Source organism: Capricornis sumatraensis, chromosome X (genome assembly GCF_032405125.1).
Source record: "Capricornis sumatraensis isolate serow.1 chromosome X, serow.2, whole genome shotgun sequence".
NCBI lineage: Eukaryota > Metazoa > Chordata > Mammalia > Artiodactyla > Bovidae > Capricornis > Capricornis sumatraensis.
In genome coordinates, this window is record NC_091092.1 from 86,959,211 (window position 1) to 86,975,558 (window position 16,348).

A 16,348-nucleotide genomic window follows, 5' to 3' on the forward strand; every position below is an offset into this window, starting at 1 on the left:
CTCTTGCTTTGTCAGCATATGAGTCTCCTCAGACAATTCATTTCTGAGTGTTAGACAAGAGTCCAGTTTCAGGCCCTGGAAGGGGTCCCCCTTCCTACAACAACTCCAGTATTCTGGTCTGGAGAATTCCATGGACTGTATAATCCATGGGGTCACAAAGAGTCGGACATGACTGAGTGACTTTCATTTATCTTGAGTATAAAGTCTCTCAAGGGAAGTTGTGAGGGGAAACTGACTCAAATCATCTGCTCTGGTCAGGTACCATAGTAACCATTTGCATGAGTTATTTTCAACAGAAAGTCTTGGTAAACACTGAACTAAGCAGCCACCATCAACTGGAAGAATTTGGGAAAGGTCAAAAGGAGATGCCACATGTCCTACCGACCTCCCAGAATTCTTGCTGGCATCCATCTTGGCTGAGCAATGCATGCGCTATCAAGAAGGACTCTGAGTCAGAATGATTTGTCAGAGACAACCCAGAAACTAATCCCATCACCATAAAACTGGAGACTGTGAGCCATGTGGCAGAGCAGTCTTCCTAGGTTCCCTTACCCTCCTGCTCTTTGCCCAGGTGCCCCTCCTCAACAGTCTCTTGCTTCGTCAGAAAAAAAAAAAGAAAAAAGATTCTTTTTACAGAGCATCATCACATCTATTCCTCTAGTTTAATCTTTAAACAGGGAAGGTAACTTTGTCTACGTTGTCTATGTGTGTGTGTTAGTCTCTCAGTTGTGTCCGACTCTTTGCAACCCTATGGACTATAGCCTGCCAGGCTCCTCTGTTCATGGGATTCTCCAGGCAAGAATACTGGAGTGGGTTGCCATCTCCTTCTCCAGGGGATCTTCCCGGCCCAGGGATTGAACTCGTCTTCTGCACTGCAGGCAGATTCTTTTACTGTGTGAGCCATCTGGGAAGCCCTGTCTACATTTTACAGGTAAATAAAGACTCAGAGTCTACCTAGATGATTCTAAGGCCATGAAACTAGTAAGAGTCCAAAGCTTTGAGTCCAGAATGATGCAAACTAGCCAACAGAGGACCACAGGGCTGGAAACACTGTCTTGATCTGATTTGTAATGAATTATAGCATTGTGATGGACTTCTGAGAAGTATACAAGAAATCTAGGAATTTAGTGGTAGTCTCAAAGGAGATATTGCGATTCACATAGGGTGGCTGTGAAGAATTTATCATTCTATAGCTTTGTTCTCTGCAAATTTTTTTCAAACTGCTGTAAAACAAGGAAATCTCATCAGTTGAAGGAAATGACTTATAAGGAAGCTTTGTGTGTAGGGAAGGATTGGATCCTGATGTAGTTCTGGCTGGGATTTAGCCATGTGTAGTGGACCCTGGGAGTGTATGTGTGTGCATGAGTAATATACTTTCTGAAGTTTGTTTTTCATCTAGGCTCCTATCTTCAAACTCTTAAAAGTGATCAAGAAATCTGCATTCTTGGGATTATAAGGGGGATTATCAAGTTATATGCATAATTCTGGAAGAACAGGGAGGCCATGGTGGCAAACCTCTAAATAACTTGTGGACTGAGATTTGGATAAGACAAATGACTTAGGAACTTGGACATGGGTTATACCCTTGTGTCTTGGTTGCTTAGAAAATAAACCAGGGTGAGATATGGACACAAGTCCAACACTGTATCATCATTCCTTGAAACTGGACCCAATTGCCTTAGATATATCTAACCAAGAAAACACTGGCACCATTTTTTTTTAAATTTTTAAAATTCATTCTCTTTCCCAGTTTGTTGGGACACCCTGTATTTGCACAGTCCAACTGCTGATGTATTGGGAAATACAATCAGGTAGAGTGCAGTTCACTGGCTTGATGGTAAGGGTGTTTCAGCTGCGATGGAATGCTGCTGGGGGCAAGGAGTAAACAGAGAGGGAGAGGAGGCAAAGGAGTTGTTGGCTCACAGGTTAGCGAGCAGCCAGTCTAGCAGTTGTTTTCTAGCCATGTTTCCCATGGCTTCATCCAGTTGTCGTTCCTTGGCAAACTTCATGACCTCTTGAAGAAGATCTCCTACACTGTACCCCTTCTCTGCTGCCTTAGCCGAAACTTCAGGAAGCTGTGAGAGAGCAGAGATAGCTTGAATCATGTGATGCTTTTAGAGCCAGGACCCAGAGGGAGAAAGTCACCTATACCCCACCCATCTTTCTGCCTATGATTCTTGGATTAAAGGCTGAAAAGATAGACTGAAAAAAGAATGCACTGCTCTGAGTACAATACTGCCTCCCTGCCCCTACCCATTCCAGCCCCCTTTCTTCTTGTTCCTTGTTGTGTCGCTATCGCTTACCTTCTCCAGTTGTCCATCATCATCTCCCATGAAGTAGAGCATGGGTACCTTAAATTGTGAGGCTGCAATCCACTGCAGGACGGCTTGGAGCTGCCTTTGCAAGCTGCTTGTTGAGCATTGATTATTGACGATGACTTCAGGTCCATTAGAGTCTTGGGAGCTCTGAGAAATCCCAGCTTCATGACTACATCTGGAGCCACTGGCCTGGTAAAAATTAGAGTTGTTGGATGAGGATGCTTGTTCTTCCAAATCAGTGAGGGCTGCCCCGTTGTTGCTGTACTTAGCCATGATAAGGCACAGCTTCATCACAGATTCTACCAGCTGATCTATAAATTGTCGGTTCACTTGCTTCATCCCACTGACAAAGTCAACTTCTCGATTGTCCTGGCCTTGTTCTTCCTCTCTGTCAGACTTCTTGAACATGGAGGTTGATTTGTTTGTCCTGACCTCGGAATGTTTGTTCTCACCTTCACACAGATCTTCACAGTTGAAGGGGCTCTCATTAAGCAGTTTTTGAATAAGTGATAGAACCATGTTTGACATATCCAGCTTCTGGGAATCCAGATGTTGATTGTCCTTCAGAGAGGTGGACGGTCCAGGTGCTCCACGAGTTTCTAGATGTTTCATTGAAAGTGCCTTGGCATTTTGGCTACCTCCGCATTTTTCATATTGGGCACTCTGGGTCGTATAGCTCGTGCTACCAGATGGACAATCATCTTCACATGCCTCTTCGCCCTTGGCCTGCTGGGTCAGATGGTACTGGATCAGCATAAGGGCAGAGACAATCAAGTCCTTTGCCAGTGAATCTGTGGAAGGGCTGATCTTCTCTCTCTTTTCCTCCTTATGGGGACAGGTTTTGCTAGGCATCTTGCCTTGATTACACTGCTTTTGGTTCCACATAGTCAGGCTTTCCTTGAGGATATGTTCACTGACTTTCTCAGCACTGGTCAAAGACTTGCATTCCTCTTGCTTCACTTTACATTTGTCCTTTCCTTTCATCTCAGCCTTCATAGCTGAAAATTCAAGACTTTGGTTTTTGCACTTGGCATCATGGGGCCTGGCTTTCAAGGATGCATGTGACAAACACTGAGACTTAGTTTCCCTTTTTTCACCAAGAAGAGCACTGACCAAACGTCTCAGCATAGCCTCCATGATATCAGCAGCATTTTGTTTCCCATGAATGAACATATTCCTCTTGACAGCTGAGACAAAGTCTGAGTCGGTCATCAGGACCCCAGTGATGTTATGTAGGTTCTTCATGCAGGAGTCAATCAAATCTGACACAATTTCTTTGGTATGTTTCAATAGCACCCTCTTCAGGACCACACAAGCTGGAATTGGTTTCCCAGAGCTATGAACTTTCAAGGTCTTCATAACAGAAACCATCATATCAGATGCCACTTGATTGGCATAAACCATGAGTCCTTTGCTGATGGAATCTGCAAATTCTTTGCTGTCTGTTTGGCACATTTGTTTGTCTCCACCTTTGTTCTTGCTGGATAATTCACTATACAGAAAGGTTTTTTGACCACCATCCCTACACTCCTCCCCAGTGCCCCGCATTTCTGCAGAGGTCACTTCTACAGTGTCATGGGCCATTTCAGAAGCAATCTTCCTCACAGCACTGCGAGGGCTGTTTTTCCCTTTGTCCCCATTGGGTGGATAGATCGAATGATGAAGACATTTGCTCCCATTTTCTAACTTCTCCTTGATTTCCTTACGGGCCATCTGGATTACCAGAGAAGATAATCGATTGACATAGAAGGAGAGATCATCCATAGAACATTCTCCATCAGGGGAGTTAACTGCTCTCTGATTACTAGGAGATTTGCCTGGTGGAGTAGAAGGACTCTGGTTATTGTTGGTGTTTTTGGCGGCTGTCATTTCCAGACGTAGGCTCTGAGGTTCGTTTTTCACATAATCCATGTTCAGGTGATCGGCATAGATGCTGTAGCAGTTCCCAGAAGGCAATTTTTGACAGCTTCCCTCTGTTTCTCCTACTTTATGTTTACAACTGGAGGCTGAGGGGCTCAATGCATGTTGGAAACCTAGGGCATACTTTTGAAGGTCATTTAGAAGCCAATTGAGGACACTTAAAGGATCAGAAGGAGCTTGTTTGAAAAGGCACACTGATCCCTCTGTCTAAAAAAAGAACAACACCCATTTTTCTTTCCTCTATTTAGAAAATATATCTCTGAAGTTGCACAGATTAAGGATTTGGCCTTTAGAATTTTCATGGGCACATAACACACAATTATATACATTAATACACATTCAAGAACAAGTGGCAGTGACAAAAGCTTAGGGTATATACATTTGTACATTTAACTACATGTTAAATGTGTTATCAATAAATTTGTCTATTTCATTTGAGTATGTGAATTTATCACAACATATGTCAAAAATGTGTCAGCGTCTCTGTTGTGTGTGTATATGCACATTAATATATCGACTCATGAGTGTGAATGTGTCAGTTTATATTGTGTGTGAAAATGTGCCTGTGTGTATGTGTGCATATGTGTGTCAGTGCACATGTGTGATGTCACTGTGTGTAACATGTGTCATAATGTGCTGACATCATACTCATTGTATTATGTCATCTGTATAGGCTAACATGTGCATGGTAGTATGACTATTCAGTACATATGTGTGAATGTAAAAATATGCATGTATATCAATGTGTCTCTTAATATGCTTGTCACTGCCACATGTAGCTTAAGTTACAATCAAGGAGACCTACATTGTGTATTGTAAATATGGGCTCCTCTTTTAAAAACAAACACCAGGTGTATCCTTCTACTAAGACCCCAAAGTGAAGTCGGCCACCCTTAACTGAACCCAAAACCCTTTGGAGAATATTTTATAACTGGTTTTCCCTTCCTTAGAGTCTACTTTCATCATAATACATGTAAAAAATGCTTCAAAGGCATCTGGGGTCAGAAATGATGTTTCTGATTACAATATGAGCCTAGGAACACAGAACAAGGAATATTTAACTCTTTTGCACTGAAACCAAATATCTTGTTCCAATTATCAGCTACTCTAGGCTTCTAGGACTGTGAGAATTATCATGTGTGCTAATGCCTACCCCAAACCAGCTTACCAGGTGTAATTTGGGATATTTACACAAAAACAAAAGAATTCCATATGTGATAGTGGTATGCAAATGTAATTGATTCAAACTTTATGGTACCCACTAGCCTAGGTAATCTCTTAGACAACAGGGTGGAGACCAGGCAACTACAGTGTTTGTTGTGGATTCTCTCTTCTCCATATCTTCTCTATTGTTTTGGACACTGGGCAATGTGAGACACACAAGTCCATTACAAACCAGCAAAGAACATTGCAAACGATCTTGCTTATAAGCCCATGTCTTTGTTAAGAAAAGCACAGCAAGATTCTATTTGCAGGAGCTACTTGAAATCAAGAAAGGGCATTCTGAGCCTCTGTGATTAGCGTCATTGTGAGACACTGTGAACTTACTGTGGGCATTGAGCTTACCGTGACTCTGAACTTAGGCATGTGTTCTCTAGAATGCCATAGTATTAAAATTTTCAGCCTATTCGACAATAGTTCTCTTACTATCTCTGAACCAGAGCCCTCAGATTCAGCAGTGAGCTCTGGGAATGAGAAAGGTTAGACTCAGAGGCTGTCTATACCTTAGACTGGTCTTGCTTCTCAGTATCCTTGATCACAATAATTTCTTTTTCTTCTAGATTCTCCAGGTTTAAGTCACCTTCTGAACTACAACCAGCAGCATCCTATGGAATTAAGAGACAAGATTCTTGTGAAAATTTGTTTTGAGATTTTTTTCAATCTGGCCCCCTAGGCTACTACTTCAAAGCAAGAATGATGGCTTCCCACCTGAGTTCCCACCACCTTTCCACCCTCTGTCACAACCTTTCCCTTTCTCATGCTGTCACTGATAACCCTTCTTGGCAGCTTCCCGCCCATTGCAACTCTGAGGGGAGGAGAGTGTACCCACCTTAAAATCTTTATCTTCAACGCTCAGGGTAGACACATCGACAAAGCATATCTGCATCAAATTAGGAAGGTTAATTTAGAAAAATTCCAGAGAAAAGGCCTTAATTTCACTGGAAGATGATAGTAGCACCTACCTTATCAGTTCTTGTGAGAACTGATTGAGATAGTGTGTGTAAAACTTTTAGGAGAGTGCCTGGATATAGTTAAGTATGCAATAAACAACAGACAAATTTTTATTAGGCAGACAGAATCTTAATGTTACTACATTTCCTAAGTGAGAATACTTACTTGTTAAAGAGAGAGAGTTCAAAATATAGCACCCACATTTATTGAGAAAACCAAAAGGAGAGATGATTTGCCCAACTGACATAAACTCAAAGGCAGAACTTGTATTATAACTGGCTCTCAGTTTGGAGCACTTTCTACTGTTGCCAAAATGTGGTGTTTTTACTATTGATAACATAGATTTTAGATGGCCCATGGATAAGAATTTTTGTGTTTAATAGGTATTTTTAAATTGTTATTCATTAGGAAAATACATACTAGATTATCAAATCTGTCATATTATGGATAACAGTGCTTAGAGTGATGGTAATTTTTAAATGTAAGTCAATTTTTAAAACATTGTAGAGGAGGCGGTCCTAAGATGGTGGAGGAATATAGGACAGGGAGACCACTTTCTCCCCAACAAATTCATTGAAAGGCCGTTTGAACGCTGAACAAATTCCACAAAACAATGTCTGAACTCTGGCAGAGGACACCAGGCACCCAGAAAGGCAGCCCATTGTCTTTGAAAGGAGAACAAAGGACTGAGCGAATACCAGAGGAGAGCTAGCTGGCTGTGGATCGGCCCATACCCCGCTGGAGGCAGGGAGACAGGTGGGCAGCAGCTAGAGCCGGAAAGGGGCAAACTTGGCCCCAAAGATGGCATCCTCTACCAAACTGCAAGCAGGCTTCCAGGGATTCTGGATGGTTAACATCTGCCGGGAGGGTTGTAGCCAGAGATCAGCTCCCCAGAAGAGACACACAGCATACCTGAGAGGGTGCGCCTACTGCCACCCAGGAAATCCAGCGGCTGGGACCAGGGAGGCAATAAGATGCACCGCACCTGGGGAGAGTGTGCTCACCAAGCACCTCGTTGTCTGAGCTACTCGGACTTAGGAAGGGAACAAAACGGGAAGGGAACAAAACGCAGGCCCAACCAAGTCTGTGCCTTTGTGGAATACCTGAGAACCTGAACCTGAGTGACTTAGACCTGGGAAGTGCATGTAACCCAGGGCCTGCTTCAGTTCCACTGCAGAGTAACCTAAAGCCTTAGCAGTGTAGACTGGAAAAGCACATATGCTGTGAGCGGGTGCAAACCCAGTGTGGCCGAGACACTGAGCACTCCCCACACACACCAGTGATATTTATTTGCAGTGTTCCTCCCCACAGCATAACTGAACAAGTGAGCCTAAATAAGTGACCACCTTCGCCCCCTTGTGTCAGGGCGGAAATTAGACACTGAAGAGACCTGCAAACAGAAGTGAAAGTGAAGTCACTCAGTCGTGTCTGACTCTTTGCGACCCCATGGACTGTAGCCTATCAGGCTCCTCTGTCCATGGGATTTTCCAGGCAAGAGTGCTGGAGTGGATTGCCATTTCCTTCTCCAGGGGATCTTCTCGACCCAGGAATTAAAGCCGGGTTTCCCGCATTGTGGGCAGATGCTTTACTGTCTGAGCCACTGGGCCCCTATAAAGCAAGCCACCAGGGGGCACTCGGATATGAACTGGGGACCTCTTGATCTGCAGTCAAATGCTCTACCCCCAAGCTATACCCCCTTGCAAACAGAAGAAGCCAAAATAAATAGAGGGAATCGTCTTGGAAGTGACAGGTGCAACAGATTAAAACCCTGTAGCACTGACTACATAGGAAGGGGCCTATAGACCTTGAGAAGTATAAGCTGGAACAAGGAACTATCTGAAACTGAACTAACCCCACACTGCTCACAACAGCTCCAGAGAAAATTTCTAGATATATTTGTACTATTATCATTTTTTAATTAACATTTTTTAAAACTTTAAGTCCTTTATTACTCCTTTAATTTTCATTTTTGTAACCTACTATTACCTTGCATAAGAAAAAAAAGACCCTATTTTTAAAGCAAACTTCATATATATTTTTTATAATTTTGTGATATTGTCTTGTTTTTTTAATATTGTACTTTTGAGAGTATAACCTCTACTTTAAATTTTTAATCTTTGCTTTGTGGTATTTGTTATCAAATTTGAATCTTTAAGAATCCAATCTTGAGTACCCATTTTTACTTAGGAGTGTGATTACTGGTTTGATTGCTCTCTCCCCCTTTTGACTCTTTTTTTTCTCCCCCAAGTCACTTCTATCTCTTCCCTCCCTCTTCTCTTCTCTACCCAACCCTGTGAATCTGTGGGTGTTCCAGGCTGTGGAGAACACTTAAGGAACTGATTACTACCTAGATCTGTCTCTCTCCTTTTGATTCCCCCTTTTCTCCTCCTAGTCACCTCTATCTCCTTCCTCCCTCTTCTCTTCTCTATGTAACTCCATGTACCTCTCAGAGGGTTCTGGATTGTGGAGAGCACATAGGGAATTGATTACTAGCTAGATTGTTCTCTCCCCTTTTGATTCCCCCTCTTCTCCTCCTGGTCACCTCTATCTGCCTCCTCCCTCATCTCTTCTCCATGTAACTCTGACCCTCTCTGGGTGTCCCTCACTGTGGAGAATCTTTTCACCATTAACATAGATGTTTTATCATCAGTGCTGTATGGATGGAGAAGTCTTGAGGCTACTGTAAGAACAAGACTGAAAACCAGAGGCAGGAGGGTTAAGCCCAAAACCTGAAAACACCAAAGAACTCCTGACTCCAGGGAACATTAATCGATAAGAGATCATCCAAAAGCCTCCATACCTACACTGAAACCAAGAACCACCCAAGAGCCAACAAGTTCCAGAGCAAGACATGCCATGCAAATTCTCTAGCAACACAGGAACATAGCCCTGAGCTTCGGTATACAGGCTACTCAAAGTCACACCAAACCCATAGACATCTCAAAACTCACTACTCAACACTTTGTTGCACTCCAGAGAAGAAATCCAGCTCCACCCACCAGAACACCAATGGAAGTTTACCTAACCAGGAAACCTTGACAAGCCACTGGTCCAACCCCACCCACAGGGAGGAAGCTCAACAATAAAGAGCAACCACAAACTGCCAGAATACAGAAAGGCCATCCCCAATCACAGCAATCTAAACAAGATGAAAAGGCAGAGAACTACTCAGCACGTAAAGGAACATGGTAAATGCCCACCAAACCAAACAAAAGAGGAGGAGATAGGTAGTCTACCTGAAAAAGAATTCAGAATAATGATAATAAAAATGATCCAAAATCTTGAAAACAAAATGGAGTTACAGATAAATAGCCTGGAAACAAGGATTGAAAAGATGCAAGAAGGTTTAACAAGGACCTAGACGAAATAAAAAAGAGTCAATCAATAATGAATGTAATAAATGAGATCAAAAACACTCTGGAGGGAACCAACAGTAGAATAATGAAGGCAAAAGACAGGATAAGTGAGGTAGAAGATAGAATGGTAGAAATAAATGAAGAAGAGAGGAAAAAAGAAAAAAAACAATTAAAAGAAATGAGGACAACCTCAGGAATCTCTGGAACAATTTTAAACACCCCAACATTCCAATCATAGTAGTCCCAGAAGAAGAAGACAAAAAGAAAGGCCATGAGAAAATACTTGAGGAGATAATAGTTGAAAACTTCCCTAAAATGGGGACGGAAATAGTCACCCAAGTCCAAGAAACCCAGAGAGTCACAAACAGGATAAACCTAAGGTGAAACACCCCCAAGACACATATTAATCAAATCAACAAAGATCAAGCACAAAGAACAAATATTAGAAGCAGCAAGGGAAAAACAACAAATAACACACAAGGAGATTACCATAAAGATAACAGCTGATCTTTCAATAGAAACTCTTCAGGCCAGAAGGGAATGGCAGGACATACTCAAAGTGATGACAGAGAAAAACCTGCAACCCAGGTTACTGTACCTGGCAAGGATCTCATTCAAATATGAAGGAGAAATCAAAAGCTTTGCAGACAAGCAAAAGCTGAGAGAATTCAGCACCACCAAAACAGTTCTCCAACAAATGCTAAAGGATCTTCTCTAGACAGGAAACACAGAAATGGTGTATAAACTCAAACCCAAAACAACAAAGTAAATGGCAACAGGATCATACTTACCAATAATTACCTTAAATGTAAATGGGTTGAATGGCCCAACCAAAAGACAAAGACTGGATGAATGGATAAAAAACAAGACCCCTATATATGCTGTCTAAAAGAGACCCACCTCTAAACAAGGGACACATACAGACTGAAAGTGAAGGGCTGTAAAAAGATATTTCATGCAAATGGAGACCAAAAAAAAAAATGCAGGAGTAGCAATACTCATATCAGATAAAATAGACTTTAAAACAAATACTGTGTAAAGGGACAAAGAAGAACACTACATAATAATCAAAGGATCAATCTAAGAAGAAGATATAACAATTATAAATACATATGCACCCAACATAGGAGCACCACAATATGTAAGGCAAATGCTAACAAGTATGAAAGGGGAAGTTAACAATACCACAATAATAGTGGGAGACTTTAATACCCCACTCACACCTATGGATATATCAACTAAACAGAAAATTAACAAGGAAACACAAGCTTTAAATGATACAATGGACCCATTAGACCTAATTGATATCTATAGGACATTTCACCCCAAAACAATGAATTTCACCTTTTTGTCAAGTGCACACAGAACCTTCTCCAGGATAGATCACATCTTGGGCCATAAATCTAGCCTTGGTAAATTCAAAAAAATTGAAATCATTCCAAGCATCTTTTCAGACCACAATGCAGTAAGATTAGAAGTCAATTACAGGAGAAAAACTATTAAAAATTCCAACTTATGGAGGCTGAACAATACGCTGCTGAATAACCAACAAATCACAGAAGAAATAAAAAAAGAAGTCAAAATACACATAGAAACAAATGAAAATGAAAACACAACAACCGAAAACCTGTGGACACTGTAAAAGCAGTGTTAAAGGGAAGGTTCATAGAAATATAGGGATACCTCAAGAAACAAGAAAAAAATCAAATAAATAAGCTAACTCTACACCTAAAGCAACTAGAAAAGGAAGAAATGAAGAACCCCAGGGTTAGTAGGGTTAGTAGAAAGAAAAAAACCTTAAAAGTTAGGGCAGAAATAAATGCAAAAGAAACAAAAGAGACCATAGCAAAAATCAACAAAGCCATCAGCTGGTTCTTTGAGAAGATAAATAAAATTGACAAACCATTAGCCAGACTCATTAAGAAACAAAGGGAGAAAAATCAAATCAATAAAATTAGAAATGAAAATGGAGAGATCACAACAGACAACACAGATATACAGAGGATCGTAAGAGACTACTATCAGCAATTATATGCCAATAAAATGGACAACGTGGAAGAAATGGACAAATTCTTAGAAAAGTACAACTGAACCAGGAAGAAATGGAAAACCTTAACAGACCCATCACAAGCATGGAAATTGAAACTGTAATCAGAAGTCTTCCAGCAAACAAAAGCCCAGGTCCACACGGCTTCACAGCTGAATTCTACCAAAAATTTAGAGAAGAGCTAATGCCTATCCTACTCAAACTCTTCCAGAAAATTGCAGAGGAAGGTAAACTTCCAAACTCATTCTATGAGGCCACCATCACCCCAATACCAAAACCTGACAAAGATGCCACAAAAAAAGAAAACTGCAGGCCAATATCACTGATGAACATAGTCGCAAAAATCCTTAACAAAATTCTAGCAATCAGAATCCAACAACACATTAAAAAGATCATGCATCATGACCAAGTGGGCTTTATCCAAGGGATGCAAGGATTCTTCAATATCTGCAAATCAATCAATGTAATACACCGCATTAACAAATTGGAAAATAAAAGCCATATGATTATCTCAATAGATGGAGAGAAAGCCTTTGACAAAATTCAACATCCATTTATGATAAAAACTCTCCAGAAAGCAGGAATAGAAGGAACATACCTCAACATAATAAAAGATATATATGACAAACCCACAGCAAACATTATTCTCAACAGTGAAAAATTGAAAGCATTTCCCCTGAAGTCATGAACAAGACAATGGTGCCCAATTTCACCACTACTATTCAACATAGTTCTGGAAGTTTTGGTCACAGCAATCAGAGCAGAAAAAGAAGCAAAAGGAATCCAAATTGGAAAAAAAGAAGTAAAACTCTCACTGTTTGCAGATGACATGATCCTCTACATAGAAAACCCTAAAGACTCCACCAGAAAATTACTAGAGCTAATCAATGAATATAGTAAAGTTGTAGGATTTAAAATCAACACACAGAAACCCTTGCATTCCTATACATTAATAATGAGAAAATAGAGAAATTAAGGAAACAATTCCATTCATCATTGCAACAAAAAGAATAAAATACTTAGGAATATATCTTGGAGAAGGCAATGGCACCCCACTCCAGTACTCTTGTCTGGGAAATCCCATGGATGGAGGAGCCTGGTGGCCTGCAATCCATGGAGTCACTAAGAGTTGGACATAACTGAGCAACTTCACTTTCACTTTTCACTTTCATGCACTGGAGAAGGAAATGGCAACCCACTCCAGTGTTCTGGAGAATCCCAGGGACGGGGGAGCCTGGTGGGCTGCCATCTATGGGGTCGCGCAGGGTCAGCTGCAACTAGTGACTTAGCAGCAGAAATATATCTACCTAAAGAAACATGCGAAGAGTTGACTCATTGGAAAAGACTCTGATGCTGGGAGGGATTGGGGGCAGGAGGAGAAGGGGACGACAGAGGATGAGATGGCTGGATGGCATCACTGACTCGATGGATGTGAGTCTGAGTGAACTCCAGGAGTTGGTGATGGACAAGGAAGCCTGGTGTGCTGCAATTCATGGGGTTGCAAAAAGTCAGACACGACTGAGCGACTGAACCGAACTGAACTGAACTGAACTGAAAGAAACAAAAGACCTATATATAGAAAACTATAAAACACTGGTGAAAGAAATCAAAGAGGACACTAATGGAGAAATATACCGTGTTCATGGATTGGAAGAATCAATAGAGTGAAAATGAGTATACTACCCAAAGCAATCTATAGATTCAATGCCATCCCTATCAAGCTACCAACGGTATTTTTCAGAGAGCTAGAACAAATAATTTCACAATTTGTTTGGAAATACAAAAAACTTCGAATAGCCAAAGCAATCTTGAGAAAGAAGAAAGGAACTGGAGGAATCAACCTGCCTGACTTCAGGCTCTACTACAAAGCCACAGTCATCAAGACAGTATGGTACTGGCACAAAGACAGATATATAGATCAATGGAACAAAATAGAAAGCCCAGAGATAAATCCACGCACCTAAGGGCACCTTATCTTTGACAAAGGAGGCAAGAATATACAATCTCTTTAAAGACAATCTTTTTAACAAGTGGTGCTGGGAAAACCGGTCAACAAGACGGGAACACATGTACACCCATGGCGGATTCATGTCAATATATGGCAAAACCAATACAATATTGTAAAGCAAAATAAATAAATGAATAAAACTGAAAAGAAAACCATGCTAAAAAGAATGAAACTAGAACACTTTCTAACACCATACACAAAAATAAACTCAAAATGGATTAAAAATCTAAATGTAAGATCAGAAACTATAAAACTCCTAGAGGAAAACATAGGCAAAACACACTCTGACATAAACCACAGCAGGATCCTCTATGACCCACCTCCCAGAGTAATGGAAATAAAAGCAAAAATAAATAAATGGGACCTAATTAATCTTAAAAGCTTTTGCACAACGAAGGAAACTCTAAGCAAGGTGAAAAGATAGCCTTCAGAATGGGAGAAAATAATAGCAAACGAAGCAGCTGACAAAGAATTAATCTCAAAAATATACAAGTAACTCCTGCAGCTCAATTCCAGAAAAATAAATGACCCAATCAAAAAATGGGCCAAAGAACTAAACAGACATTTCTCAAAGGAAGACATACATCCCACCATGGCTAACAAACAAATGAAAAGATGGTCAACATCACTCATTATCAGAAATGCAAATCAAAACCACAATGAGGTACCATCTCATGCAGGTCAGAATGGCTGCTATCCAAAAGTCTACAAGCAATAAATGCTGGAGCGGGTGTGGAGAAAAGGGAACCCTTTTACACAGTTGGTGGCAATGCAAACTAGTACAGCCACTATGGAGAACAGTGTGGAGATTCCTTAAAAAACTGGAAATAGAACTGCCTTATGACCCAGCAATCCCACTGCTGGGCATATACACTGAGGAAACCAGAATTGAAAGAGACACGTGTACCCCAATGATCACAGTGCGATGTTTACATGGATGCAACCTAGATGTCCATCAGCAGATGAATGGATAAGAAAGCTGTAGTACATATTCACAATGGAATATTACTCAGCCATTAAAAAGAATACATTTGAATCAGTTCTAATGAGGTGGATGAAACTGGAGCCTATTATACAGAGTGAAGTAAGTCAGAAAGAAAAATACCAATACAGTATACTAATGCATATATATGGAATTTAGAAAGATGGTAATGATAACCCTATATGTGATACAGTGAAAGAGATACAGATGTATAGAACAGTCTATTGGACTCTGTGGGAGAGGGCGAGGGTGGAATGATCTGAGAGAATACCAGTGAAACATGTATATTATCATATATGAAACAGATCACCAGTCCAGGTTCGATGCATGAGGTAAGGTGCTCAGGGCTGGTGCACTGGGATGACCCAGAGGGATGGGATGAGGAAGGAGATTGGAGAGGGGTTCAGGATGGGGGACACACATACCCATGGCTGATTCATGTGAATGTATGGGAAAAACCACTACAATAATGTAATTTAATTAGCCTCCAATTAAAATAAATAAATTAAAAAAAAAACATTGTAGAAATACATATTAAATAACAGTATGAGTGGTGCTTGAACATGATAAAAAATATGAAGTACTATTTAAATCACTCTTAGTTTGGGAAACATAGAATGAAGTATTTTGCGCCCCTGATGGAGTCCAGCTTTGGGGCAACTTACTGGTAGCTAGGCAACATCATCATGACTTCAGAGGTGTGAGGTAATGAAGGCTGGTAACTAGGCAACCACCACCCCTCACTCCCCTCAACCTCCCTCCCTGGCCTGCCCCCCCCACCCCAAGATCCTTTGCATCACTCATCTGGCCCCACCTTTTAATTGTGACTGTGTGATCCATGACCTCACTGATCCCCCACAGACCTTACTGAGCTTGAATCCTTGGAGAGGTTACTATCCATTAGCCTATCCTGGGCTCCAGGATATCTATACCCATACACCAATCCTTTCCACTCCTTGGTAGGAGTCAATTTTGTGCCTTACCACTTTCCGGTCCTGATCTTGTTGTCCTGTTGGGCTGTAGAGATCAACCTTGCACACGCCCCTGCGGCTGTGTAACCAGTCAATATTATCAGACATCTGGAAAGAGAAATAAAATAAATCTGAAAGTCTAATATATGATTTTAAGAAACTGAATTGGTTAAGAATCCCTGGAGGGCTTTCTGAAACCCATCTGTGTTTCATATAAGTTTTAGGTTGGGAACTGATAGGGTAAGCCATGGGGGAAGGACACTCTGAAATGTTTGGACCTGAAGATCAAGATCTTTTAGCTCAGTCCATGGTCTTCTTTAATTTAGACTCCCCACACCAACTATTTGAAACCAAGGGAGTATCATATTGACCTGGGAAAATGCCAGTCAGGAAAAATGACAGCCTGGGAAACAAATTTAAAAGGGAGTCTACACACTGTAGGGGAGTCAAGTTCACCTCATTCCCTTTAACTGAATTTTAGCTGCTGCTGCTGCTGCTGCTAAGTTGCTTCAGTCGTGTCTGACTCTGTGCGACCCCATAGACGGCAGCCCACCAGGCTCCCCCGTCCCTGGGA

General features: G+C 41.2%; 1 protein-coding gene across 1 annotated transcript; it reads right to left on the reverse strand.

Moving 5' to 3' along the window:
* Positions 1 to 1,919: 1,919 nt before the first annotated feature.
* On the reverse strand, positions 1,920 to 15,882 carry AKAP4 (A-kinase anchoring protein 4). The gene is made up of 5 exons (XM_068963357.1): positions 15,787 to 15,882; positions 6,289 to 6,339; positions 5,963 to 6,064; positions 2,304 to 4,445; positions 1,920 to 2,075 (listed from the first exon to the last, which is right to left on the reverse strand). Exons 1-5 carry the CDS (start codon positions 15,880 to 15,882, stop codon positions 1,920 to 1,922), a joined length of 2,547 nt encoding a protein of 848 aa, XP_068819458.1.
* Between the last annotated feature and the right edge of the window lie 466 nt (positions 15,883 to 16,348).